The 26124-nt window shown below is 39.4% G+C and overlaps 3 protein-coding genes across 5 annotated transcripts in view; 1 reads left to right on the top strand and 2 right to left on the bottom strand.

The window, feature by feature from the left end:
- Positions 1 to 755: 755 nt before the first annotated feature.
- On the bottom strand, positions 756 to 3899 carry cenpn (centromere protein N). The gene is made up of 10 exons (XM_069663615.1): positions 3702 to 3899; positions 3554 to 3599; positions 3394 to 3453; positions 2888 to 2961; positions 2604 to 2777; positions 2408 to 2509; positions 1806 to 1860; positions 1548 to 1657; positions 1266 to 1389; positions 756 to 936 (listed from the first exon to the last, which is right to left on the bottom strand). Exons 1-10 carry the CDS (start codon positions 3870 to 3872, stop codon positions 815 to 817), a joined length of 1038 nt encoding a protein of 345 aa, XP_069519716.1. The 5' UTR covers positions 3873 to 3899; the 3' UTR covers positions 756 to 814.
- A 1829-nt stretch (positions 3900 to 5728) lies between these two features.
- On the top strand, positions 5729 to 7877 carry cmc2 (C-x(9)-C motif containing 2). 3 transcript variants are annotated; one of them, XM_069661093.1, is made up of 5 exons: positions 5729 to 6014; positions 6285 to 6358; positions 6828 to 6898; positions 6983 to 7054; positions 7161 to 7877. In XM_069661093.1, exons 2-5 carry the CDS (start codon positions 6322 to 6324, stop codon positions 7242 to 7244), a joined length of 264 nt encoding a protein of 87 aa, XP_069517194.1. In that variant the 5' UTR covers positions 5729 to 6014; positions 6285 to 6321; the 3' UTR covers positions 7245 to 7877. The 3 variants fall into 3 exon arrangements, with proteins under 3 accessions (XP_069517194.1, XP_069517195.1, XP_069517196.1); XM_069661094.1 differs by lacking the exon at positions 6285 to 6358 and having other exon boundaries at positions 6782 to 6898; XM_069661095.1 differs by lacking the exons at positions 5729 to 6014; positions 6285 to 6358 and having other exon boundaries at positions 6372 to 6898.
- A 3114-nt stretch (positions 7878 to 10991) lies between these two features.
- LOC138586067 (chromodomain Y-like protein 2) overlaps positions 10992 to 26124 on the bottom strand; it is a 38424-nt gene continuing 23291 nt past the window's right edge. The window contains exons 3-7 of the mRNA XM_069657859.1: positions 22585 to 22802; positions 15190 to 15362; positions 14884 to 15094; positions 14652 to 14795; positions 10992 to 12767 (exon numbers count right to left, since the gene is read on the bottom strand). Coding sequence (XP_069513960.1) covers positions 12609 to 12767; positions 14652 to 14795; positions 14884 to 15094; positions 15190 to 15362; positions 22585 to 22802 — 905 coding nt within the window. The 3' untranslated portion in view covers positions 10992 to 12608. The remainder of the gene's footprint in view (positions 12768 to 14651; positions 14796 to 14883; positions 15095 to 15189; positions 15363 to 22584; positions 22803 to 26124) is intronic.

The following is a 26124-nucleotide window of genomic DNA, read 5'->3' as shown; positions in this document are numbered from 1 at the left end:
AAAATCCGATAATTTTTTCCTCCTGTAAAACAAAATATCACGTGTGCCTACGTAGGCTAGAACCAACCAATTTCAACCAATCAATCTGCAACAAGAACGCTCGGTTAGTTAGCTAACTACTGTGCTGTGGAGGATCTATGTCTAGGATATGTCCCGCCTGCACGTCCTGTTTAACTCGGAAATACGCCACGATACGGAAGCTAGATACTCTCAAAATGCCGTTTCAGCTCGACTTTAAAGTAGTACACTTTTTTTGTAACAGTTTCCACAACACTGATGTATAAAAGTATAGCTGATGGGAATATTGACAGTAGATGGAGTGTGTGTGTGTGTGTGTGTGTGTGTGTGTGTGTGTGTGTGTGTGTGTGTGTGTGTGTGTGTGTGTGTGTGTGTGTGTGCGTGCGTGCGTGCGTGTGTGCGTGCGTGCGTGTGTGCGCGCGCGTGTGTGTGTGTGTGTGAGAGAGGTGAAATGATATAAAGATGCTATAAGTTAGAAACGTCGAGATTATTAAAAATTATGCTTTTATATTCATTTAAGACATAACATTAAATGGCAGTCATTCTGCTGTTTAAACACAAACAAAAGATTAGAAAAAGATAATTATATATCGCCAAGTATTGACTTATTTACATCCGGAAGCACATATGGACACAAAAATGAATTCATCCTAAATCCAGGGAGCAATGACTCTTCAAAAGCCACATCAGCAAGGAGATCAATGATAAAATGGTTAAAACAAACCATGGGTGGGCCAGACAAGTCAAGGATCTGTCCCCTGCTCGGTCTGCTGTTGGTGCATTTGTGAGTCGATCATTAGTTCTGTGGTCGTCTCGGTTGTGAGTTGGCACCAGGGCCATTGTCTGTGATGACAAAATAATTCTTTCCTTTTAGGGAAATAGACGACAGCAGAGGCGTGACCGGGGTGGAGGCAAATCCTGTAAAATATATAAGAAAAACTGAAATTAGTGAACTAAAAAAAAGTATTTAATTTTTTTATTAAATTGTACATGGTACTCTGCTTTGATTTCCTTAAAAAATAAGGGACAGAAAAAAACACTTCCTCAGAAAATAACTGGCAGTGATTGTGACATAGTCATGATGGATACTGTTGGAGTTTGAGTAGATATATTTTCTCTAGTGTGTGTGCCCTCTTGTGGTGATTTACAGAACTACCAGTGGTATGAAACATTCAGAATGGTTAACAATGTCCTTACTAAATATAAATGTTTATTTCCCATGTCTGTAGTTAACAAACTCTTGGTACCTGCGGATGCACAGTCTCTGAGTGACTCCAGCAGGTTGGTGCTTGCAAATTTGACAACACATCTGAAGGGCTCCTCCCTCTCTGTCATGGTCTTGTTGGTTTGGTCTCTGAAATTTGTCTCCAGCTAAGTAAACATGACACAAAACACAATTTAGAGGATCATAGCATCTTCTTTGAACAGATATAGTGAGAAAACAAGGTTTGCCCTTGTTTCTTTCATCTAATTTTAAACGGCTATTCTACATTTACTCTGCCAGTGTTTTACATACAACATAAGGGTACCTTGTAAACTGCAGACTGCAGCTGAGGTAACTTCCCATCTCCGAAGGCCTCACAGGCCATCTGAAGTCTGTTAGCTGCATTCCCATCTTGTTCTTTTTCTATGTGTGGATCTGTTAAAGTAAAGAAAGACAAAGAAAATATAATTCTACTATACACCATACAGCCAAATACATGAAGTTACTTAACAACATTTAAGTGTAAGTGACATCATATGAAAATAAATAACTTGGGTCTAATCAAATTATTATATAAACATACGTGAGACGGTTTGATTCTTCTCTTTCAGAGGGCTGGGGTACTTTGTGGGAAACACCTAAAATCAAAACAAAAAAAGAATTATAAATCATTAAAAAAAATACACCAGTTCAACCTTTTCTTAAATGAGAACAATTATCTGCCACAATGGCATCATCAAAAGAAAACCCTCATCTAGGGTTATACAAAGCCCTTTGCAAATGCCTCACTTGACACAAACTGTGACTTGGTGTAGACACAGACATTTTCTTGATATGCTGAGTGGTTGTACTTAAATGATGTGACAATTCTTTCCTTATCCAACCAGTCAGACAGCTAGTAAACTCTAAATATCTCAATTGATAGTGAAAACAACACAAACACCCACAAACAAATCTAAGTGCTAGTATCAAACATGGAAATACATTTTTTTTTGTAACAGGTGGTCATCAAGGTGGATAAAATAATACATTTTCAATGAGATCATAAAGTGTCCAGTACATGATGGCAGAGTCCTGTGACAGACATGTATACATATAATGTACACATGAATAAAAGGACCCAGAGAGATTTGTATTATTTGTTCAATCAGAAATTCAATTCAACTGGAAAGGTGAGGATGTTACCTGTTGATATTGCCTCATCAGCAAGTCCCGAATAGCAGAGAGCTTCCGTCCGCTGAGATTGGCATCCTTGATAGCTTGATATCTGGTGGACAGAACCAAAGCCTGCAAAGCACACAAGTATTTTAGAAAGGAATGGAAAGACAAAAAAAAAAACTATCTGGCAATTGCACAAACAATGTCAATGATTATGTGTCACCTGGGATAACAGGGGCTTTTGCTTTGAAGTCAGGCTGGTCACAAAGATATAAGGGGTTTGAAGATAGTGAACAGCATACGTTGGTTTCAGGTGGTTGGGTTGAGAGAAGCTGTCTCCCCACGCAATCCGAATCCAAACAGCTTCATCTGAGTGCTTCTTCATTTTGACAGACACCTTGATTGCAAGGTTGAAAGCAGACACTTAATATATATGTTGTTAAATTATGTAACTGCAAAATAAATACGACTTTTTTAAACCTACATGAGGAGGAATTTGTGGCTTACATGTCTTACGAGCTCCCTGAGGTGAGATTTAAATTGTTCCTTGAACTGCGTCAATTCTACACAGCAAGCATCATCTGGAAAACAGACACAATAACAATCAGTTTCATTGGCTGTGTATGTGGGCACATACAAGGAATATGACTCTTTTTTTTCTTAACTCTCAATGTACACATTGACATGCTTTACTTAAAGCAAGGACAGGTTAGACAAAGTAACACAGACACTTAGATCAATGATAACATAGACTCAAATCAATCCCAATTGATCTAATAGATAAATAAAATTAATGTCACACACTTAATACTAGTGCACAGTGTGTGAAAAAAGGAAACGTTGGCTTATATGTGTAAAACACATGACAACCCAAACTACAGCCGGTCACTTGAATTAAAGTTACCATAGTTTAAACCAGAAAAAAAGCTGCAGTTTTTCTTTTTTGTTTACATTGAAAAGTTGCAGACTTTCGGCCTTCATGTTACAAGATGCATACGTTTGTTCTCACATACCTTCAGGGTCGATGAGCTGGTAGGCATACCACATTCCCTGGTTTGAATTGTCAATGATATCTGAGAGACAACGAAAGCAAAACGAAAAAAGAAGCATTATTGAATTGATAGCGTTGATGCTCACTAGTGTCAAAGAGAGAAATACTCTCATTTAACTTACATATCATCTCGAGCTCTGTGATGCGTTTAAGTGTCCACTCATTTTCCTGAAAACAAGTAAACCGGTGAGGTTAAAGGACGGGAAGTCCACACAAACATCAGATAAATCAAAATTAAACAAGTCATATTTTAGGAAGGGCATTTCGTACCACGCAAATGGCCCATAGTTTTTCCGTTAACGTCCGTTTTGGTTGAGTAAAATCTATGGCTTGCAGCTCTTCCTCGGTCAAACGGCCCCACTTTTCCAGCGTTGTTTTTAGCATTTGACTCGGTATCCGCCTTACGAGTCGTTGCAGAAAGACTTTCGCAGATTCGTCCATTGCTCTTCAGACCAAAGTCGAAATCAGTTGTAGTTATTGTGTTGTTGTGAGACCGTTTTTTTGATATATTCAACAGTTAATCACTTCAGTTTGCGCTGCCAACAGTACAGTCAAAAAAATTACAAACAACCCGCCGACAAAGGAGCACACGAATCGACCAATCATATGCTGAATGCAAATCTTGTGCTTTCGCTTTAGCGCCCTCTGTTGTGTTGGAGTGATAGTGCATCAAAATAGTACCGCTGCAGATACCATTACCAAAGGACCTAACTACTGCACAGTTGTGGAGGAAGTATTCAGACCCTAAAGTACCAATACATCAATCAAAAACTACTTCTGTACAAGTAAATGATCTGCATTAAAACGCTACCAAAATAAAGAATTGTTGTAAGTAAAATGCAGGCACTTTTATAATAAAATGTCCCGGTGAGAGAGTTATTTTTGAATTTCATTTTTTTTAGTTAATATTGTTATTTAGTCTTTAATTTCGGTTTTGGATTTCAGTTTAGTTTTAGCTAGTTTTTCGAGTTCATACGTAGTTTTATTTTTTTGAAGAATTGACTAGTTTTAGTTTAGTTTTTATTTAGTTTTCGAGTTAGTTTTAGTTTTTCAGGTATTAAGAGGAAAGCCTTGAATTAAAGACGCTGAAAAAGGTAAGATGAAAGAATGCATCACATCAAATATGATTTTCATTAGGCCTTTTTATTAGGCCAGTGTTTCTGGAGAAGTCAAACAGAGCAGGACAAAGTTGTAGCTATGGCAACCACAGTGTGAAACGAGGGAGAAAACGAAAACTAAGCTGATTTTTACCTGCGGTTCTATTTAGCTTTTGTTCGTGTTGCATTGTTCATTATAATTTTTTATTTAGTTTTCGTTTTTTGAAAGTTGTAGTTTTTATTTACAACATTATTAAATTGTTAATATTGATGCTTAAATGTCTAAGCGTGTTTTAGTTATGTAGGTTCTTGAGGTAGACCTAGTTTTAATTACTTTATTTAAGATAGTTTAGTCAAGTAGTTCCCAAACTAGGGGTTGGTCCCTCTCAGAAGGGTTACAAGATCAACCTGAGGGGTTATGAGATGATTAAAAGTAGAGAGAAGAAGGGACACAACGCTGTAATAAGTCTTTCTGTTTAAATTATTTGACTTTTCTGAAGTCTTTGTTAAAAGGATAATGGAACACTTTTTTTTATATGCTTATGACCTTATAGACATTTTGAACTTGACATAGCTGCTTTATGGTAAGCGTTAAGAGAAGACTAGAAGGGTGCAATCACTTGTTTAATATTTAAAAGTAGCACATGTATTCTTAAAAATCTCTATGAAGAGTTGCTTCAAAGTAGAGGAGTAAAATATTTCCCCCCTTAAACATATATTGCACCGTTGGTATTTCTGAGGTATACATATTCGGACCTGTCTGATATTACTTGTATTCTGCAGCTAAATATTTATAAGGAGACGCTGAATTATTTTTTCCTGGATCTCTGATATGCTTTCAGAAGCCAAAGCGGCATTGTTTTGAAGAATCATACAAAACAGGCATCCATCACGGAGATCCGCCATTAAATCCCCTTTAACTAAAATTAGACTTGGTACACACTGTAAATAGTTCTAGCAGCACTTGCATCAAAAAATATAACCTCCCCCTAAGCATAACATCTTGGCAAATGGTTAATAAAGCCATCGACAGAACCGGAAGTACGTTATGGGGAAACCTCTTGTATCTCTTGTAAACTTCCGTCTTTAATAGTCCCGCCTATTGTGGGAGGAACGCTGCCATTGGTGCAATAAGGAAAAGGGCGGACGCCGATTCGCTGTTAACAACTGTCACTCAATCTGTGTCACCAAACAGTTAAAAAAAAGTCTCATGTGATCTTGCAGGCAGTATGTCCTACAGGATCGTGCTGATTTTGTAGGTTACATGCATGTCAACATAAGACCAGCAGATTTATCCGAAATCTTTGGGACAGTATACTAACCTGCGTCGTTTTTTTCCCGGGAGAAAGACAAAACTTTAGCTCTACAGCGGATGTATGGATTTATGCTATTACAAACAGCTAACGTTAGCGGAGGCCTAATTAGCAAGTAGCTAATATTTGACCGAGGTTTGCAGGAAATCTTTAAAACACAAACTTCTCCACTGGTAAGTCATTACAGTTATATTAAGTATATTAATGTATATATATTTGTATAGCACAAGCCAACCTAGCTTTTCTGTCATAACACTATATTGAAACTGAACTCTGTGCTAATGGTTAAAGTGATCATGTTCCGTGTTACAGAGTCTGTTATGTTTACATTGTTAAACAGCATTCAGAGTAAATTCAAGTAGTTTAAAAGGCACAATATGACATTGTCACAACTTTGTGTACTCTCTCTCTCTCTCTCTCTCGCTGCCTCTGTGTGTCTGTAGGTAAGTGTCCACAGGAAAAACACACTCCAGCATCACTATGACAGCTCAGGAGGGAGAGGGATGGGGAGGCATGAGTATCCTTTAGAAGACATGTCCATGTCAGAAGTTTAAAATATCCGTGTTGACATAGTGCCTAATAGTGCTGAAACAATTCGACTAGTAAAGTGATTCATTTCCACGATCATTTTGCCATCATCATTCACCTGATACTTAAAGGGTATTAACTGCCTTTGGCTTTAGGAAATTGTGAGCATTTTTTATACGTTTTATACACTAAAAAGATGATTGATGCATTAAATACACACATCAATAATGTAATCTGTTAGTTGCAGCCTGAGTATTGAAATTGGATGCTCAGCATATTTCTTTATGTGCATTTGATGCAGATCAAATTGCATTCCCAGTGCCACCAAATAGCATCTCTTTCAGTGATATTTAACAGCAACTGTCAACTCAGTACCCCTCAGTCAGTGCTCCTCTTGTTTGTGGCTTTTCAGTCCTGCTGCAGTGGTTCAGTAAGCCCTTAACTCAGCATGCACCCTGACCTGTCCCCTCACCTGCACACTGATGAGTGTAATGTACTGATAACTCAGCTGAAGCAGTGCCACACAGAGGTAAGTCACTCTCCGAATAATTTCTAAGTGCATCAAATGCACAGAAAACAATATGATGCAAATTTTCTTTCATGTCACCTTCAGCACAATTTCCTGAAGTTCTTTGGCACGTGTAACGATGTGGACCGGGCTATGCGTGAGTGCCTGAAGAAAGAGGTTTGTCATATATGTTTATTCTTGCACTTTGTTAACATATTAAATAAGACACAGTAATTGCTCGGACGACTGACCTTTACATTTTGTTTTTATTTTGACTCAACAGAGACTGGACAAGCGCGAGCGCAGCAAGCAGCATGCAAAAGAGATGAAAAAGAAGCTGAAACAAGGGCCCAAGGAGCAGCTCTGAAGGACATTTTACCGCAAAACTAGCGATGAAAGTGTTCAGATGTTGGGACATTGCTATTAATATATATAATTGCCATCACTATTATATTGATTTTCTGTTTAAAGAAATATGAGTAAGCAATGTAAATGTGGGTATCATACACCAGCACCAGCTTATTCCTACATTTACTGTTGACTGAACCTCCCTAACACACTATTACATTTCTATCATCTAAGCAGATTCAAAGTTGCAGTGTCTCAGGAGCATTTTCCCCCAACATAAAAACAATGCTATCAAGTAATTTGGATTAAAGATTGGTGTTTATCATTAATTTCCCTTCTGCTACAGCTCCATCAAAGAGATAAGTGAGGATGGAGGCTAAACCCTTTTATCAAACCATTATTTTAGCCAGCAGGACTCCTCAGGAATATTCTGGTACCTGAATTATTCATTAAAGTAAAGGAGAGTCCATTTCAGGGACGCATCAGATATGTGCGTAAAAAAAAAAGAAGACCTACAGCAGGATGAGCAGCGGTCGGGAAACTCTGTGTGAACATACTCATTGTTATCTGAAAGTTTATATGAATGGGGAATCATATTGATTCGTTACAAGTTAAGTTCTTTCAAATAAAGTGAAAATATGTTTTCATTGAAGGATCAAGTCTTTATTTGATTTAGTTTATCATGAATGTAAAACACTGTCAAACAAAGTATCAAAAAAGGCCTTGGCACAATAATTTACACTAATGTTCTCTTGCGTTTCATAGACAGTAATTTTACTTAAAATGTTTCTCTGTATCTGTTGTGGGCTTTCAGGATATTTTGTACTTCTATAAACCACATTCGCGTTGTTTGCAGATTGTGCACACAGGGGCCTCTCAATCCTTAAACCTACAGCAAACATAGTCCTACTGCTTGCTGTATTTGCAATAAAGCTCAGTGTCTGTTTAAGCAAAACAATAGATTGTCCCCTCTGGTCCCCCGCTTTGTCCTGTAAGACAATCAGGTATTGAATTCTTTCTATGTGGTTTTAAATCCTACAGAAACCCCCCCGTCACAATTTAAAGCTTAGAGGTCCAGTTATTAATAATTTAGAGCTTTCAGCAGCATCTCATGGTCTATGTTCAGCAACTGGAGCTGGTAAAGGTGTCATCATGTGACCTAATCGGGAAGCTTCTTTCACATGTGAGCTAGTGGTCATACAACCCCTCTTTTTGTTTAAGGGTGGTCTCTGGCATTGGATATGGTTGACCTTCTGGATCTCTCATTGGCTGACACCTGGCTGTGAGTCGATGACCTAGTGCGCACGTGACTGAAAGGTCACATTCAGGTCACAAAACGACACCTGAGCTTCCATTTGCTGGGTGAGCACCATGAAATGCGGTTGAGGAAGCAGAAGCAGTGTTAGCTTGAGCTTAAAACTTGGATTCTCAGAATAGAAGGGGTGTTTTTTCTGTGTTGTTTTTGTGTCATCAGCTACGACACCAAAAAATCCTTGTAGCAGGCCTGTTACATCAATGAACTGTGCTCTTACACAGGAAATGCCAAGTACCTGTCCATCCAACTACTAAGCTGAAAGTCAACCACTGAAAGTTGTGACCAACAGGTGGTTCAGATTGTAGACTAAAGCTCAATTCCTTCATATCTGAACAATCCTTTTATAATATTGTAGTAAAATATCAGAGCTGCTAGTAAAAGAGACGTTCACTCAACATGTTCCCTCACACTGTATGGATTTTTACTCCTTTAGATAAAACTATTTTGATGGATATTTGCTTGATAATTAGTACCAAATCAAAGTTGTGTTGAGGGTAAGTATTGGTTAGTTTAACTCAGGGGTAGGGAACTCGCAGCTCCGGAGCCACATGCGGCTCTTTTGCCCCTCTCCAGTGGCTCCCTTTGGCTTTCCTCACTGTTGTAGCAAAGTGTTTTTACATTCTCTAACTGTAAAAATGTGCAGCCCATACACCAAATTATTATTATTATTCGTATTTTGTCAACCTAAATGTGCGTCACATCCTGCGTCTACGGCACCTTTCCAGTCTTACCTGTGGCTAGTTATGAGCCTCACTTGCTTGAGTAGTCACGGATGTCAAATCAATAAAAAGAAAAGTCTCATATGAAAACTGAGAATTAAAAAGTGCATGGACAGATTTGTTTCCTTCTAGCAGCAACGCTGCTGGCTTACCGGTATGCTTGAGCTGCGGCAAGAAATAAGCAAACAACAACTAGATTTGATTTATTTATCTTTTATTTATCTCATGAAAGAGAACCCAAAGTAAGCCTGCAGCTCTTCATTGCCACTCTTTCTACAGTCGGCATTCCAGTGGACTTCCCCCCCCCCCGCTAATGTTCCGTTTTGTGTTTTTCCCCAATAAAAACAAATGGACTGGAGAGTCTTCATGCATAAAGTGGTAAAACATATTAATGAATGCTCATTGAGATCTGTTAGTAATGTTAACAAGCTTAGACTTCATAGGTTGTGTTACCATTATTGTAAAGTTCAAATATGTTTTGCGGCTCCAGACAGACTGACGGGGGGGGGGTACAAATGGCTCCTTTAATAGAAAAGTTAATAGAGGACCATAGACAAAACCAAGTTAGTCACACTGGAAATGTACAACACAAAACACATGGTGGAAGTACTGTTTGTTTATTTGAAGCAGCTTACTCTACCCATCACAACGTATGGATCCATCTCTGACAGATATTAAAACTGTAAGGCACCCTAAGGTGTGTCTGTGTAGACAATGTGGGGAGAACAAAAACTGATTGTTGAAATAGATTTACAGGGGACCAGACGTGATGTTGTGTTTATAAGAGACAAAAACACAGAAACCTTTCACAATCACTTGTAATAAATAAAAGAGCCGATAGGAGTACTTTTGTTTTAATGATTTTTGACCTACTTCAAACACATGCTGAGGTGGGAGTTTGGGTCGGATGCCTATTTCTTTCTGAATAATTATCTATGTGATTAGAATTCTTAATATGTTACAAATAAAAATAAATAAATGAATAAATATTCCCCTCTTGAGGGATCCATGTGATGAACGCTCAGTGGACATGATCTGCAATCAGTGATTCCGTACAGTAGCCACATTTCACAGGATTTTCTCACCTCTAAAGCCAACTGTGAATATAAACTATTATTCACCTGCAGGCGAGGAATATAGTCAAAGAAGTGAATGTAGGGTTTAAAGGATAAATTCAGCTGCACTATAACGCAGCTTCAGAGGTTTAATCTTTCATCAGCCTCAGACGAGGTGAGCTGTTGTCTTTGTTAATTGAAGTTTGAAAAGCTTAATCAAACCATTAATCATTACCTGCAATCAAACTGCCATGGCTATAAATAAAAACTGATAGCTGAACATCGTTAGGCAACCACGCAGAGCATTTAGTCTAAGATGGCTGAAGTGGAATATTCTGAAGGGGGATTTTATTGATCACTTGTATACTTTTAGAGCCCAGTAAAACACAATATCATACATTCAATTATCCGACATAATTTACAACAGAAAACTAAATATTTAAGTGAAAGTAGTGTTTGGATATTTTGGTATTGACGTTATAAATGTATAAATGATCTGCTTTCCTTGTCATTAAAGTTTGATGGTGTAATTTAGAGAGGGCGATGAAGAGAGTCAGGGTGAAACCACATGGCACTGCACATCCAAACAGTTATCTCAAATAAATACAAAAATAAACTGCACAATTTCTAACAATACTTACAATGTTGGTACAAAACATCCCCCGCAATACAAGGTATTCAGACAGGCAACACATTTATATGTACAGTATATTACATGCAAGCTGTCACACACAACAGTCTACATTATTGATATATTATTCTGTACTGCATGTGTACGACTGCAAACATGGACAAATATCTTCAGTTTTACAAAACAACCTTCACAGACCTACATTTTTTTTTTTGGTAAAACAAAATAGATGCCTAGATATAATATACACATTGCAATAAAAAATGTCTTGAAACCTTGAATCATCACATGCAGGTAAGGACGAAGTCGACTCCAGCTACACGACTGTTGCATTTCCACAATATTGATCACTGACAATGTGATTACTTAAGCAACTATCATCTCTTTTGTGTGCTCTAAAAATACACAATAAGAACTGTCAGGTTTTATCAACATGTTATTCTCAAAAAACAATCACGCATTTCACACAATTACTATCTGCACTGATAACTGGAAGCCATGTTTTACATATGAACCAACACAGTACTGCATGTAAGGCTACTACATGTAGCTCAAAATCCACCCTTTCAATCATCTACAATCACACTCGAGCCAAAATGCCATTTAATTAAGAACGGACACATTTATATTTAGTGCTAGCATGTGCATGAGACTTCCAGTGTTCTCCATTTCTACTTATTTTCAGATTTAGAGGAAAAAAACAAAAACTAAGTGCATTTCAATTCAGCCTCCCTTGGAAGAAGAATCCTGACCTCAATGAGACTGTATTTGTATTAATAAATGTTAAACTTGTTGTTGCATGTGGAATTAAGTAAAGACAGATGGATGTTGACAGTATGAGGATGATATTTAATTTACTTATACACCAGACGGTCTCATTAGTACAAGAGCATTCATCTTAATTTCACGTAATGGAAGCAAATTTATGGTGATTATGATAATGATAGCCGAGTGAATAGAAAACAAGATGTCTATTCTCTGTACTGAAGGCTTTTACGGCATGAACAATGATTTGTGTGACACAAACATTTTCTTTGAATTACGAAGAGGTTTTATGTATTTTCTAGGAAATCATCACGTGAGCATGTATGAGCATCTGTGGGTGGATAAAGGAATGTGCATGTAAGGAGCAAGAAACGGTGTCCTCATGCAAACTTTGGTTTACACTTTAACTTAAAACAAGAAGCAACCCAAGAAAATCCAGAAAAAATGCAGCTTATATACAGAAATAAACTCTTCTTTACACACTTGAAATAAATATGTATTAATATATATTATTGTCAATTTATCATGTGCTATCAGACATACATTGATTTCATACCTCCTGGTGATTTCAAAGACACATTAGTCTCACATATGTACAGACACACTCCCTGAATAACCTTCTTCAGTGATCATTTAAGCAATGCACATTCGTCTCTTTGCTCTTTGACTCCTAAAGAATAAACAACTGGACAGCTCCGGCTCTGACAGAAACTTAACGAAACATGATCATGAAGGAATAGTTGGTATATGTGTAAGCAAACAGGACTCCAGAGAATCCCCTCTGCTGATGAAAGGAAACAATGAATGCATCTTTTCCTTCAGTTTAAGATTGCAGCACATTCATCCAGGACGTCCTTCTGTGGATAACCTTTGACCCTCATTTTCTGGGTATGGATTTTTACTTCTCATACGTCTTGTTGTGCAGGTAACTGAAGAGTGCCTCTAGTCCTTTGGTTGAGCACCACAGCTGCTTCAACATCTGACACTCTTTCTCATTTACTTCCTCCAGGACAGACATGACAATACTCCTCACCAGGCATTTGGATTCTTCTAATACCTTTAAATACACACACAAAGGGAAGAGGCACTGCTTGCAGCTTTAATAACATCTTAACATTTTATATGAATCAATCAAAGTGGAGTAAGAAAGCACAATTCTATCTAAAATAATTTTAGTAATATAATAAATATAATAATTTTAGATTTACACTGGGGAAAGAGAGCAATATGTACTGTTCATATAACTTGGTGTACCACAAGGATCTAATCTCGGACCCTCATTATTTCCTTTTAACATTAATGAATTTTCATTAGTTTGTAAACTTGTTTCCCATTCTGTAAGCTAATGATACCTTATCTCATACTGCCACCCTAATACATTATACAAAGGAGGAAATTGACCCTTCACTAAGTCCCTTGGTTACTGTTGCTATGTCTGTCAAGCTTTCACACCGACAAGTAAATATTATGGTGAAATAAAAGCACATTTCTGGAAAAATAGTTCTCAAACATCAGAGAGAAGTAGACAGAAAGGACGACAATACACATTTAAAACTACATCCACAATATCATATGTCAGCGGAGTGTTGAGAATGGAAAGGACATAAAAATCAACACAGACAACAACAATGTTCTTGCACAGCGGGGTAAGTCAATATATATATATATATATATTTAAGCTAATGTTTAGTTATGACTCCCTATAACTTTCATTATCTGATATGTTTTATATATAGCATATCGTGAGCTTGATCCATATACTGGATCTCCTAAACGGGGTAGCCCAACAAACTCCTGTATAAGTTTGCCACAACAATGGCACAAACCAAAGGGTGGTAAATAAAGGCTGTGCCGATATAAGTGGTGGTAGTGAAGGCCAGACAGGATCACAAGAGGAGACCAGTTGAATGTCTTCCACAATTTAAATCGATGTCCGACTTCTCTCCTCTTGAGTTTTTGGCTTCGGAAATGTTAAAAATATGACCCCCCACTAAACTTTGAGGATATCTGCTGTCGGACTTGTAGATTCTACATGCACACTGTTTTGGTATTTCTCCTCGTTCTGAAAGCTTGACAGGCCTCCTGCGCATAGTTACGGTTGCTAACGTAGGATTGGACAGTGGCCGTTCAAGGGAGAGGCTCAGCGAAGGGTCAATTGTGAGTATCGTATGAAGTTTTAAGTCATAAAAGGTCTAATTAACCATCAAAAACTCAAATTTCATAATGTTCTGCTGGAAGGAGCAGGAGGCATGTAAAGGGTGTATGTTTTAAAAAAGTCTCTTGTTAATTACCTTTTTCTTAATGTAACCCTATTTGATTTATTGTAAAATTGTTTTTAGCAAACACATACATTCTTCCAATATACGACAAATATTATCAGGTATGTGTGTTTATATACAAATATATGTTCTTTACGGCTCTAATTAACATTTAGCAATTTCATATTCATATTCAGTTTCCAAATTGCTTCTTTTAAATCTATACAGGTTGATCATCTTCACCTTGCCTTTATCAAAACAACTCATCGTCAACGTCAAAGTCCAGGTTATCAAGAACTCTATCTTAAGAACAACTTAAAAGGAAATTACCTTCTAATTAAATTCATGATGTCTATTTATTTAATGATGTTTCTGTATTTTTGTACATTTCCTTTTTTTTTTCTTCTGTATTGTTTTTCAAGTGTTTATCTCTATTTTTGTTGTATTTTCATGAACTAAATTGGTTGATTTTATTTTCTTTAAGTTGAAGGGAGGTCCGTTGTATAAGGCATCAACATCCAAACCTCTCTTGACCTCTTTTCAGCTTAATCCATAACGTAAATCCAGGTTATTAGCTGGATGTAATGCATGTTAGGTAAAGGTGTGTGCAAATAAATAAAAACTATTGAAAATAGAAATTAGGAAAACACTTTTTCCTCTGCTTTGTACTGATGAAGACCTACCACTGCATTGCACGATGCCATTTCCTTCACACGCAGCATCACTTCTTGGTTAAATGTGGTCGGCCAGAAGACCTGTGATACCAGACCTCGACTGCACGCCTCTTGTGCTGTTAGTTTTCTTCCACAGAACAGCATCTCATTGGCCTGCATTGGGGAAAGAGAGGGGGATCAGGTGGTTGTAAGTAGAATCAAATTAGATCAAGTGAAATCTGCCTTGATATCTCAGACTCACCAGAGCTACGCCCAGAATCTGGGGGAAGGTGTAAGAGGAGCATCCAGAGGGGGTGAGGTGAAGGGCTGCACATGGAGTTTGGAACCAGGCCCTCTCACTGGCCCACACCACATCACACAGCGGCAGGATGGAGGCCCCTAAGCCCAGAGCAGGCCCGTTTATTGCCACCACAATGGGTTTCTTGAAGTGGATGAATGCCAACACAAAATCCCTGTAGAGGTCAAAGAACAATTAGTCCCAACTCTGTCAGCTCTCACGGAAAATAAGAAGACAGTCTGTGTTTATAGTAGACAGATTTCTCATTACCGTACGGCATCTGCGATTCGGCTGCTCTCTTTTCTGCGGTCAGTGGACAGACGCCCTATCAGGTACGACGGCTCCAGGCCGCTGCAGAAAACAGTCCCCACGGAGCTGAGCAACAATAATTTGCTGTCATCGGCAGCTGCATTACCCAGGGCTCGACACACTTCCTTCATGATCTGAAGAAGAAGAGAAAAAGATGTGTATTATTCTCCTAACTCACCTGACACATGAAGAAAGGTTGATAGAAAAGATTAAATATAGATGTTGAATCCTTAGAGGACGGCCTGACAGAAACTGGAGATGCAAGAATTCCTAATGTCTTCCTTCCAGTGCTGACAGATTATGGAACAGTGCTTTTCATTTAGTGTGAATAGTTTTTTAAAATTCCTCCTCGAATGCTTTCATTCTTCTGGCTGATAAAAGTATAAAATGGCGACATGAATTAAAGTTATGTTAAAATCAGACTGCTTTTAGTCACTTGTTCAACCTAAATGTAATGTTCAGCCGTTTCACACATTTGTTTGAGATTATACAACAGTTAGTTCTGACCAAATCTGATTGGATAAGAGGCATTCCATGAGTGGTAATATAGAGCACATTATCACTGGGACTTTTCCCTCTGTGTATCACTCCGCCTCAGCCAGGTGTTCTGAATTCTGTTAAGCAGGCTGTGTATGTCTACATTATTCAACCTGGTACCTCTGAATCACACAGCAGACTCTTATTTCACTGGCTGATGATAAATTAAAACATACATATAAATGTACATGATAAAACAGCTGTGGTGACCTGTGGTCACAAGCTGTGTCCCAATCCAGGGGCCTACGGAGTATTTCCTGTTTGCTTCACCAGCTGTTCCCACCCTTATCCTTGCGTCACCAAACGCTGCTCCTGGCAGGTGTAACAGGTAGCTAGCGGGCTAACTAGCTAGCATAAATGGGGTGACGCCTGCGAGCTAGTTCAGGCAGACAACTCGAGCTGCACTGATTTAATAATTGATATACGTCACTTCCACATCCCCTGACAAACACTTCCTCCCAATTGGTGGTCTATTTAAGCTGCAAGATTCCCTGTCTCTCCCTGCGCTCTGTCATTGCCATCGCTGACCTGCACCAGTACTGCGCTCTTATTTTCAGCCCCACCACCACCCCAGCATCCACCTGCAGGCTCCGAATAGGGGGTTTAAGATATTATGTCATCACTCCTCAATCTCTGCACGTAAAATATATCAGCGAGGAGTGATGAGGTCAGAGCCTAGACACCATACACAAGCTATGTTCTGCTGCTGCAATAAACATCTCAAAGTATAACAATGTGAGTTGTCTGACTGAACTAACATCATCATCATCTCGTTTGAATTGGCGCGCAATGAATCTCGAGTTACGTTGGGCCGCGAAGGATGCACCCGATGGATCCTTCATGGCCCAGGAAAAAGACTCAAATAAGTCTTTTGAAGGCTGCAGCCCCTGAATATGGACACGGCTACAGAGTGCAGGAGAATGTTTGGGTTGCTTGGCAACTTGGCTGCTTGGTTGTTGTTAAATATTACTGTTTACTACTATTTGCCGCTAGAATAACTGTTGTACGAAAGCAAGATGCCATTAAAAACACTGGACCAGCAATTTTAAATGGCTAAAAGTTGGATTTGGTTTTGTTAATATATTCAATAGCTCATTTTTTACATCCTTTCGACCCTGACACAGTTACAGTTTAAAGTCATCGGTTGGCTCGAGGTCAGTCACTTCAAGTTGTAAGCACATTACTTCTTTTCCACAATGATGGCATCAGCTGCTTCAAGGTCAAAAGCTTTCCAGGCAATTCAACAAACAAATGCGTCCCCTGGCATGCGTCATCTCCACAGTAGAGGTTTGACTTCATCGAAGCAACAAACAATGATTTTTTTATTCTTATTTTAGGTCAATAAAAAATATATAAAACATTAAAGAATTTGGTGCTGACCTGTAGCTTGTTACTTACTTAGCAGCGACAGACTGCAGGTGAGATGATTACATCACAACTCACAGGGCAGCTTGTTTCTTTGATATGCTTAGGTCTATAGTGGTTACTGCTACTGTGTGCATGTAGTGAGACATCAAATAAGATATAGTGATAAAGAAAATGTTTTACTCCTAATTACTTAATATAAAATAATAAAGGAAAAGTTGTTCACTCGAGGCTTGCATCTTTCAGCAACACCAGACAAGTGTTGGGCCTTTATCTCATGTGATAAATAAGGGAACGGACCTGCATGTGACATCCGATCTGATAAGAAGTTATCTGGAAACCCCAACACCCACACCACTGTCTGCGGTCTATCTGCACACTTTATTGCTGCTTTTTAATCAGATTATCACCCCTGACCCACATTAACCATTCAACCTCAGTCAGCTTAATGCACTATGTTTCACCAAGCACATAATCTCTCCCCTATTTTCACCAGCTGTGGTGTGTGTCTATGAGAGTGATTCTAATTGTAGCAAGTTGAATTAAAATCCTGCTCTGATACGAGAAGCAGAGATGGGCAGATGCTGGTTCCAGTCTGAGAGACAGAGAGGAAGCAGAGAGCAGTCAAAGTGACATTCATGAGCAGTGAGCAGAGGCCTGGAGGACATTTACAGACAAACACAGGTGGTATCCACAACAAAGACACCTGCAACAGCAAGCGTCAGCTCCCTGGAAATGAAAACACCGCCTGCAGGGGCGGGTATAAGTCAATCAATCATATGTTTTCGAGTGCTTTTAAATTGAGCAGGTCTAACAGGCTGTTTTCAGTTCACTCCAGTTTCCTGATGTCTTTTGATATTGTGAGCTACACATCATGCATTTATTTATTTATTTGGTACCTTCCTGTAGGGCATATTGTGATCTCTGAAAGCAGAAATAGCTTCCAATTTTTCAGGGGCCACATTCAAAACCACTCCTTCGTACTCATTTACTGCTCCCTATAGAGCAGACACTCAGTGGTTTACACCAGAGGGGAGATAGCTGTCATGTTTGCATCTATGAAATAGACACCTTGCATTGTGGGATATTCAATTCACAAGTATGTTATTGAGTTACTGTTAGTAACACCTGCACACTTCCTGCTATTACACTTAAAAATGCGTGCAGCAAAAAAGCCCTTTTCTCCTCCTAATTGGCTCTTTATTAAAGGCAGGTGTGAAGGAATAATGCTTTGTGTGTGCCTAAACCTTTGTGAGTATAGTGTGTTTTTTTGTGTGTGTGAGTCCAGTTCATCCTGCAGGTCAGGACCCACGCCCACCAGTCGCTGACAAATCGATGATTCTGATTGGTGCGGCACTCAGTCAACTGTACCAATCATGAGGATGCAATCAGTGAGTGAGCCCTTTAAGAGCTGGGTCGAGTCGAGGTGGCCGGGGTTGAGTTCAGCTCGTAACTGTGCCTCTTGTATTGAGAGAAACTTTGCTGTGATTTAAACAATGTTTTTTAATAAGACTATTATTTCTTATTCGTACACTTTATGAAATAAGCTGAGGCACTTGTGAACTGCCTTGGACCATTTCCTTTTAATATGCCACTTAACACTGAAGTTTTTATTAGATAGTATTAGATAGTATTTATTTGATAGTTAAACTGGCGGTGCTGCAGGGGTGCTGTTTCATTCGCTGTTTTATTTTTTTAGAGGGAGGCAAGGTAGTCATATTTCCATTTCATTTCCTAAAGTAAATTATATAATACCTTCAGTTCAAGAGTCCTCTTTTGGGTATTTATTGATTTGAATCATTTAAGTTGTATTTAAGGGCTGCACGGTGGTGCAACTGGTTAGCTCCTGGTCTCCTCACAGCTAGGTTCCTGGTTGGAGTCCCGGCTCGGGGGCCTCTCTGTGTGGAGTTTGCATGTTCTCCCCGTGCATGCACAGGTTCTCTCTGGGTTATCCAGCTTCCTCCCACAGTCCAAACACATGCTCGTTGGGTTAATTGGAGACTCTAAAATTGCCTGTATGTGTAAGCACTCTGACTGACTGGCATTTAGTCCAGGGTGTACCCCACCTCTCGCCCAATGACAGCTGGGATAAGCTTGAGGCCCCCCGCGACCCTGAACAGGATAAGCGGTATAGATAATGGATGGAAGTTGTAGTTGTAGTCCAGCTGTTGTAGTAGTCTCATTCTTTTATTTTGTCTAAAAACAACCACTTCACATAAAAATTACCCTGTTAACCAACAACACCTGGTTTTATGTTGTTTCCCTTTTACCTAAAAATGTGGGTTGTAACAGCTGAACATACAGTATTTACATACAGTGTGCAGTGATCAAGGCAATTTCAAAATAGATTTACATTATTACCCTATAAAGAAAGAGTCAAATAGTCCTTTACTCACTCATATGTTCTAACATAATTTCAGGATGTTTGCAGTCCTTGTGTTGCTTGATAAAACACATAATGACATAACTCGGACTCAGAGAGCTGCTGTGTAGAACAGAAAAGTGACATAAAGAGTCACCGCTAAGAGCTCTGTAGACTTTCTCACTTAAAGCCGGCACTGAGTGTTTGGATGAAAAATGTGCCGGGATATTTTAGAAGATTTCTCAGTGAGCACATCGGCAGACTCTCTTGTTCCTGAACTGTAGCTTCAAAGACGGAGAGACAGAGAAGGAGCTATCAGAGCTGTTTGATAAGCCCACAGCTTACGGGCTTACTGTCACACATGAAAGTACACACACATGTGCGCACACAGTTAAGGCCACTTCAGCGCCTGTGCAGTGCAGGCTGCCGTGCACACGGGCGCTGTATCAAAGCCAGAACCACCCTCTGTGGAAGATCTGAGACACATCCCACAATCCCTCAATCTGAGGAGAGGAAAATCCTGTTTGCTTAGATTTAGGAGTCGGAGGTGGATGACTGTGATACACGCCATTATCTGAGGCTTAACTCGCTAATGTATTAATGGAGCTCTAAGGAAGCAGTAAAAAGAATGCATTAAAAACTTTTCCGTTATTTAAATGTATCTGCTTCATTATTATGCCAGCAAAGTTTTAGTTTAATAATGTAGAGCTGATTGCGATACGGCCCCTGCAGTTTATTTGTGCAGGGTCAACATCATTTGCGGAAAGTAAATTTACCATAAATGCATTTTAATCTGGAAGTTTTCTCCTCTTATCTAAAATTTTAAAGGCACTAATGGATAATCCCCAAATTTGACTTGACTTTTAGACTGATTAAAAAGTAATTGCTGCTCCAGCATCATGATAATTCATAAAACAGTCCTTCACAAAGTGGAACATAAGGTCATAGTAGTTAATAAAACGACTCCGAAGGCGAACAGAGAGACTGACTTTCAAAAGTGCAGCTGGAGAAAGCATCTACTGGACTGTGAAAGCAAGCTGCTGAATGCATCCAAGGGAACTTTAAAAGGAGCAGCTTGTTGTTGATTGGAGTGTGGAAATGAACCAATCACAGGCTGGTACTTTCCCGCAGGCGGTCCATTCTACAAGTGGATCATCACAATGCAAGAAGCTACAGCCTCAGAGCAGAGAGAAACCGCGTTCAGTGCTGCACATGGGCACGTCATTTTAGCTCACGTAAAGCAGCATATTGTGACAGAGGCATTCATAACAAAAACATGCTACTCCATAACAGGTATAGTGTCAGATGTATAGACTTAAAAAGAGCCCATACATCCCTGTCCTTGTGCAGGACAGGTAACTGTAGCCACTTATACACTGCCAGTTTTAGGCGGGATTTTTTCGCCTGTAAAGCACAGGGTGCGTCTAAATGCTCCAAAAAAAAAGTGCAACACCTGACTCTTCCTCGGTCAGAGGGAATACGCAGGCATTCTGGGACTATAGTCAACAGTCTTTATTTTATACTACCTTGAAGGAACAGTAGAGGCATGTTTGTCATGAATATAAAGGTGTGGTTATTCATATAGAGGCACACAGATCTTCATAAAACAGAAAGTTAAACAGACTGATCAGAGGGCACATGGCTCGTTGCTTCGGAACAGGCTGGAACAGACTAACGTACATGCACTTGGAACAGCATCACATGATCAAACAGGGCAGCTGGAAAATGTAACTCTTTAATGATAACGGAGTTTTCAACGCCTCTGTTACGTTTCGTCTTCTATGTAAAATGCACGGAGGCCAAATGGTGGGGCGAAGTGGTTCTGCCTCTGAGCCGGCATTGGAGGTAGTAACAGAGGAGTAACAGAGGCGAAACGGCGTGTGTGTAAACAGCAGAGCCGGCAGGGCGGAACAGTGCAGTGTGTGTGTTTGTTTACACCTCGTACACGTTTTGCTTCTGCAACGCTGGAACACTATGTAAAAACACACACTGGGGCAGCTTTACGCCAGCGTTGCTTGGTCCAATGTAAAAATGCAAAGGCTGCATGACGGTGGAGCTTCATTACGGCACTGAGGCAGAACCGCAGCGTAAAAATGGCTACAAAGTTTTTTCTGCCACTGGATCGTTGATTATATTTTAGGGTTTGATTGACGTCAAGTTAGCAGGTGATTGACAAATTGCTGAGGAAATTGTGGAAAAACATGTCAAACGCCTTTGAACATAGCTTGTTCACCCTGAACGTCTGTAGAGAGACTCAGCTGGAATATCACTGAGCAACATAAGTGCTACTACAATAGCAGGATCCTGTGTTGCTTTTTATTGATCATTTACTAAAACTATTTGGGTTTTTTAACCAAAAAAATCTAATTTTCAGTCATTAGATGTCAGCCATTACTTTGCCTCTAACAGGACTAAACCAATCTCCGGTTCTAGCAGGGGATGTCGGCGTTGTTCCTAACTATTGGAAATCTGGCACTGGTGTCCAGCTCTCTTGAAGTATAAATATGTTATAGTCTCCTCTGTGAACTCTGCTGCATAATTTCCTCACTAGTTCAGCTGACATTTTGCTGCAATAACAACAGATGGCATAATGTTGGACTATAAGTACCGCTAATTAATCTACTTGTTGAAACCTTGTCTGGCAGGAGGCAGTTTTAAGGAAACTCTGTGTCAGTACTGAAGACAGAGCCCAAGAGCTATTTCCTAACCTTTAATACTTGAGTATACAAGGTCTCATTCAGCAATGCCCTGTGGAAGACCAACGCAGCTAAAGCTAAACACATTCAAACCTGCCGGTTGTCAGATAAAACCACAGTTTTACAAAAGTTGTCTCCTGAAAAGCTCCCCTGGAGCTGTTGGGGAGTTAGTGCATAGCTTCAGGGCATCTCTACAGCAGTTAATGAGGAAACTTCTCTCTTTTACTTTCCCCAAACAAAGCTCCATGTCGACTGGGATGCAAAGTTACATAATAAAATGTAGGTCTCATTTATTGATACAAAGAAGGGACAAATTATTATGCATAAATGAGTATAATAATCCTAACTTGTATTCATGAGTAAACATTGTATGTGTGTGTACTCTTCTGTTCTAACCTCTGGTGTCAGAGCGTTGTTGTCTGTCGTTTGGCTGGAGAGCAGGACGTGCGTGAAACCTTCCTCCTTCCTGACCACGATGTCACGGAATCGACAGTTGCTCTCGTTCTGTCGCACGTTGTACCTGAGCCGCTTGTCGAACACGTAGCCTTTCTCCTCGGCCAACTTCCTCTTCACCGAGCTGTGTAGATGCAGCTTGCCATTAGCCAGAGGGGAGCCTGACACAGAGGAGGGAAGACAAAACAGGTCACTCTGTGTTCTCTGACCTGTGTAGATATTAGACAATTACTGTTTGAATGGATAATTAAAACGCCCCCAGAGGCACGTCGCCTAAAATAATCATTATGAAATGTGCTCACATTTTGCCCAGGTTGAAGTGTGTCATGCTCACTTTTTCTAACACCAGTTTCATTGGTGAGATCTGAGGATTAAAAACTTTCCAACAGTCACTTCAGGAGGTACTCATCAGTTACAATTAAAAACTGGGAGCATGCAAGTCAAAGTTGTCGTGGGTTGTAGTAGTTTAGTTTTGTATTTAGTTTATTCTGTTCCTGTCTTGATTTAGTTATGTGATTCATTTGTGTTTCATTGTTCAGCTCATTTCCTGTTTAACTTTGTCACCTTGTCTCCTGTGATCTTCACTTCCTGCCTTGTGTGTTTCCAGCTTGTGTGATTATGTGCCCTGCCCTTATTGTTTTCACCTGTGCCTGATTAGCCTCAGCTCCCAAGTTTAGTTAGTCTCTGTGTTCCCCTGTTTCTTTGTCAGTTTGTGGTTTGTCATATTTCTTGCGTCTATCCTCGTGATACCCTTGCTACCTTTCCTCCTTGTGGATTTTCATCGTGGCTCCCCGTGTTTCTGTTGGATTTTTGGTTGTACTTTATTCCTTGGAATTTTCTGTTACCTGGACTGATCAGTAAGCCTTTGTTTTTCCCTGTATGTGTTTCAAGTCTGCACCTGGGTCCTCTCCCTTTTTCTTTTAGTCACAACCCTGACACAAGTAAGTTTGAAAAATTGTATTATGAACAAATACAGACTGGCCTTCATTTTTATCATTTGATGACTGAATCATTCATAAACTATTGATACAATGGTTCAGCGGGAGACTTTTTAAAGCTCTGTGAAAGAGTGACCTGTTTTTCTTCAAACAGGCTTGTGATAAAGACCTATATATAGCTTGATTTGACTTGGTGTAATATACATTTGCATATCTGATCTGGAAAAGTTGACTGTCTGGGGTGTACTGTAATGTCTCATTGATTGTGAGCTCAGGCAAACAGCTGCCCCTCCTCACAGCAATGCCTCAGAGGCACAGTGCGTTTGATGATACGGATTTAACTGAAATTGATATGTATTGAATCTGTTCTAACATTTTTCCTATTTCTTTCAGAACACACTCTCTTAATCAAAATAAAAAATTTGTATCCAATTTTCCTACCAGCAACAATACGCCTACTTCTTGAGGACCAGACAGACTGATGGATGCATTTAACCTCCTTTGCTCTCCCACTTTAGATTCTGTTGCATCTGTTATGATAAATGTATAAAACAACATAGAATACGACTGTTACAATGGATGAATAATGACAATGTAGAAGGGCTGACGGAAGTCACGGAAGACAAAGCATCAAAAATGTTATCAAAAGAAATGATTATGTCTTTTAATTAACAGGTTAGGAATGTGAAGGCCAATCATTTCTCTTTTAATTCATCTCAATATGCCAAAGAGCTCAACATTGTGGAGCTGCTATTAAATCCTGTATAGTTTAATCAGTGTAAGTCATCTATTGAGAAATGTCATACATTTTTAACCTTTGTTAATGCTGTAATTAGTGAGATACAATCAAACATTTGACTCCTAATTATTTTTTATGTTGTTGATGCCCGCTGTTTTTTTTTTAGAGGTGGGATATTCTGCTAATTTCAAGCTTCATATTTCACTCTGTGATACCTGTGGATTAGCTTAGCGTAATTTACAGTTAAAATAACTCCTCATTTTTCTCACACTGGTGCTCTGTGCAGGCCCTCACACAGCCTCTGCCTGAAACGACTCAGTCAGCTCTGTCCCTTTAAGAAACCCCGCCCCTACAAGCTCTCTTTCTTCTGATTGGCCAGCTCTCCGAAGCCTGCTGAGGCTGCACAGCGTGTAGAAAAACCTGTGTGAAACCTGGCGTTCACAGCAGCCTGCAGACTGAGCTGAGAAGCCTGGGGATTACTCCAACATACTTTTACCTACAGATCTGAAACTTCACCCATGTTTAGTTTGGACATCCAACACTGTAACATTATATATATATATATATGTCTTAAAATGTGAAACAGCATAATACCCCCTGTTTAAGTTTCAAGTTTTTTTTATCAAGTCTTTCAAAATGTGCCCCCAATAATGTACTGCATTTTACAAAGTCCTGTGAACTAATGGACGTGACTGTCACTAATTTCATTACTTTATCCTCTGGCTGTGTCCCAAAATACTTAAAGACTGCCAGTGTGTGACCGCAAACCGAAAGTCTGGCCTTGATCCATCAAACTGAACTAACCACCAATTTTAAAATGATCGTTTTTCCTCTCCATACAACTCCTCAAAGTGTTGTCACAAAACGTTTCTTTAGAAAGAAACAGAACTGGCACTGTGCTCTTTGGAGTGACAAATAATCCTTTGAGAACAGCTGCAACTGGTGAATGCTTCATTCTTGTACTACTAAATTTTGTTTGATACAGCTGAGAACTAAATTCTGATTGAAAGCTGCAGTAATGTGATTTCCTTCTTATCCAACTAAATTGGAAATATTGTGTTTCTGTTGGTGAACATGTCTCCCATAGCTCCTTAGTAAATTTTGGAGTCCCTCAGGGGTCAATACTGGGGCCGATTTTATTTTAACTCAATTTACTCCCACTTGGTCACATCATACATCGGTATAAAAGTTCCTCCCACTCTCACGCTGATGACACACAGGTGTATTTCCAAGTAAACCACACTGCTGCTCCAAACCTCCCCAGTCTATCAAATTGTCTCAAAGATATTAAAGACGGGACGTCGTCAAATTGCCTAATCATAAAATAAATTAGTCCTGATACGTTGCACCCTGGTATCCACTCCTTTCCTGGTCCCCCATCAATCAATGTTAGACAAAATGTCATGATATAGGCGTGATCTTTGACTGTGACCTCAATTTTGAGAAACACACCAACAAGGTCATCCATTCATACTACTTCCACCTCACAGTTATTGCCAGGGTACGATCAACGCTAAGTTTTTATGACACTCAAAAAAAAAACAACTTAATGTATGAGCAATAAATGCTAGCATTTTCAGCATTTGTGATGTTGCAGCATAAAATCAATGCTATATTCTAAAGCATAATCACAACTTCTGTACTTTGGGGACAATATGACATTTCTTATGCTTTTGCTAAGAGTAAGATAGATACACCCATCAGCCATAACATTATGACCACATGCTTAATATTGTGTAGGTCCCCCTTTTACCACCAAAACAGCCCTGAGCCATCGAGGTTTGGACTCCACTAGACCTCTGAAAG

The sequence above is a fragment of the Semicossyphus pulcher genome, unplaced genomic scaffold, assembly GCF_022749685.1.
Source record: "Semicossyphus pulcher isolate SPU_LCO1_2020_fin unplaced genomic scaffold, fSemPul1.0.p SCAF_1, whole genome shotgun sequence".
Taxonomy (NCBI): Eukaryota; Metazoa; Chordata; class Actinopteri; order Labriformes; family Labridae; genus Semicossyphus; species Semicossyphus pulcher.
Note: the sequence above shows the minus strand (reverse complement) of the source record. Positions and strands in the feature narration are given on the sequence as shown.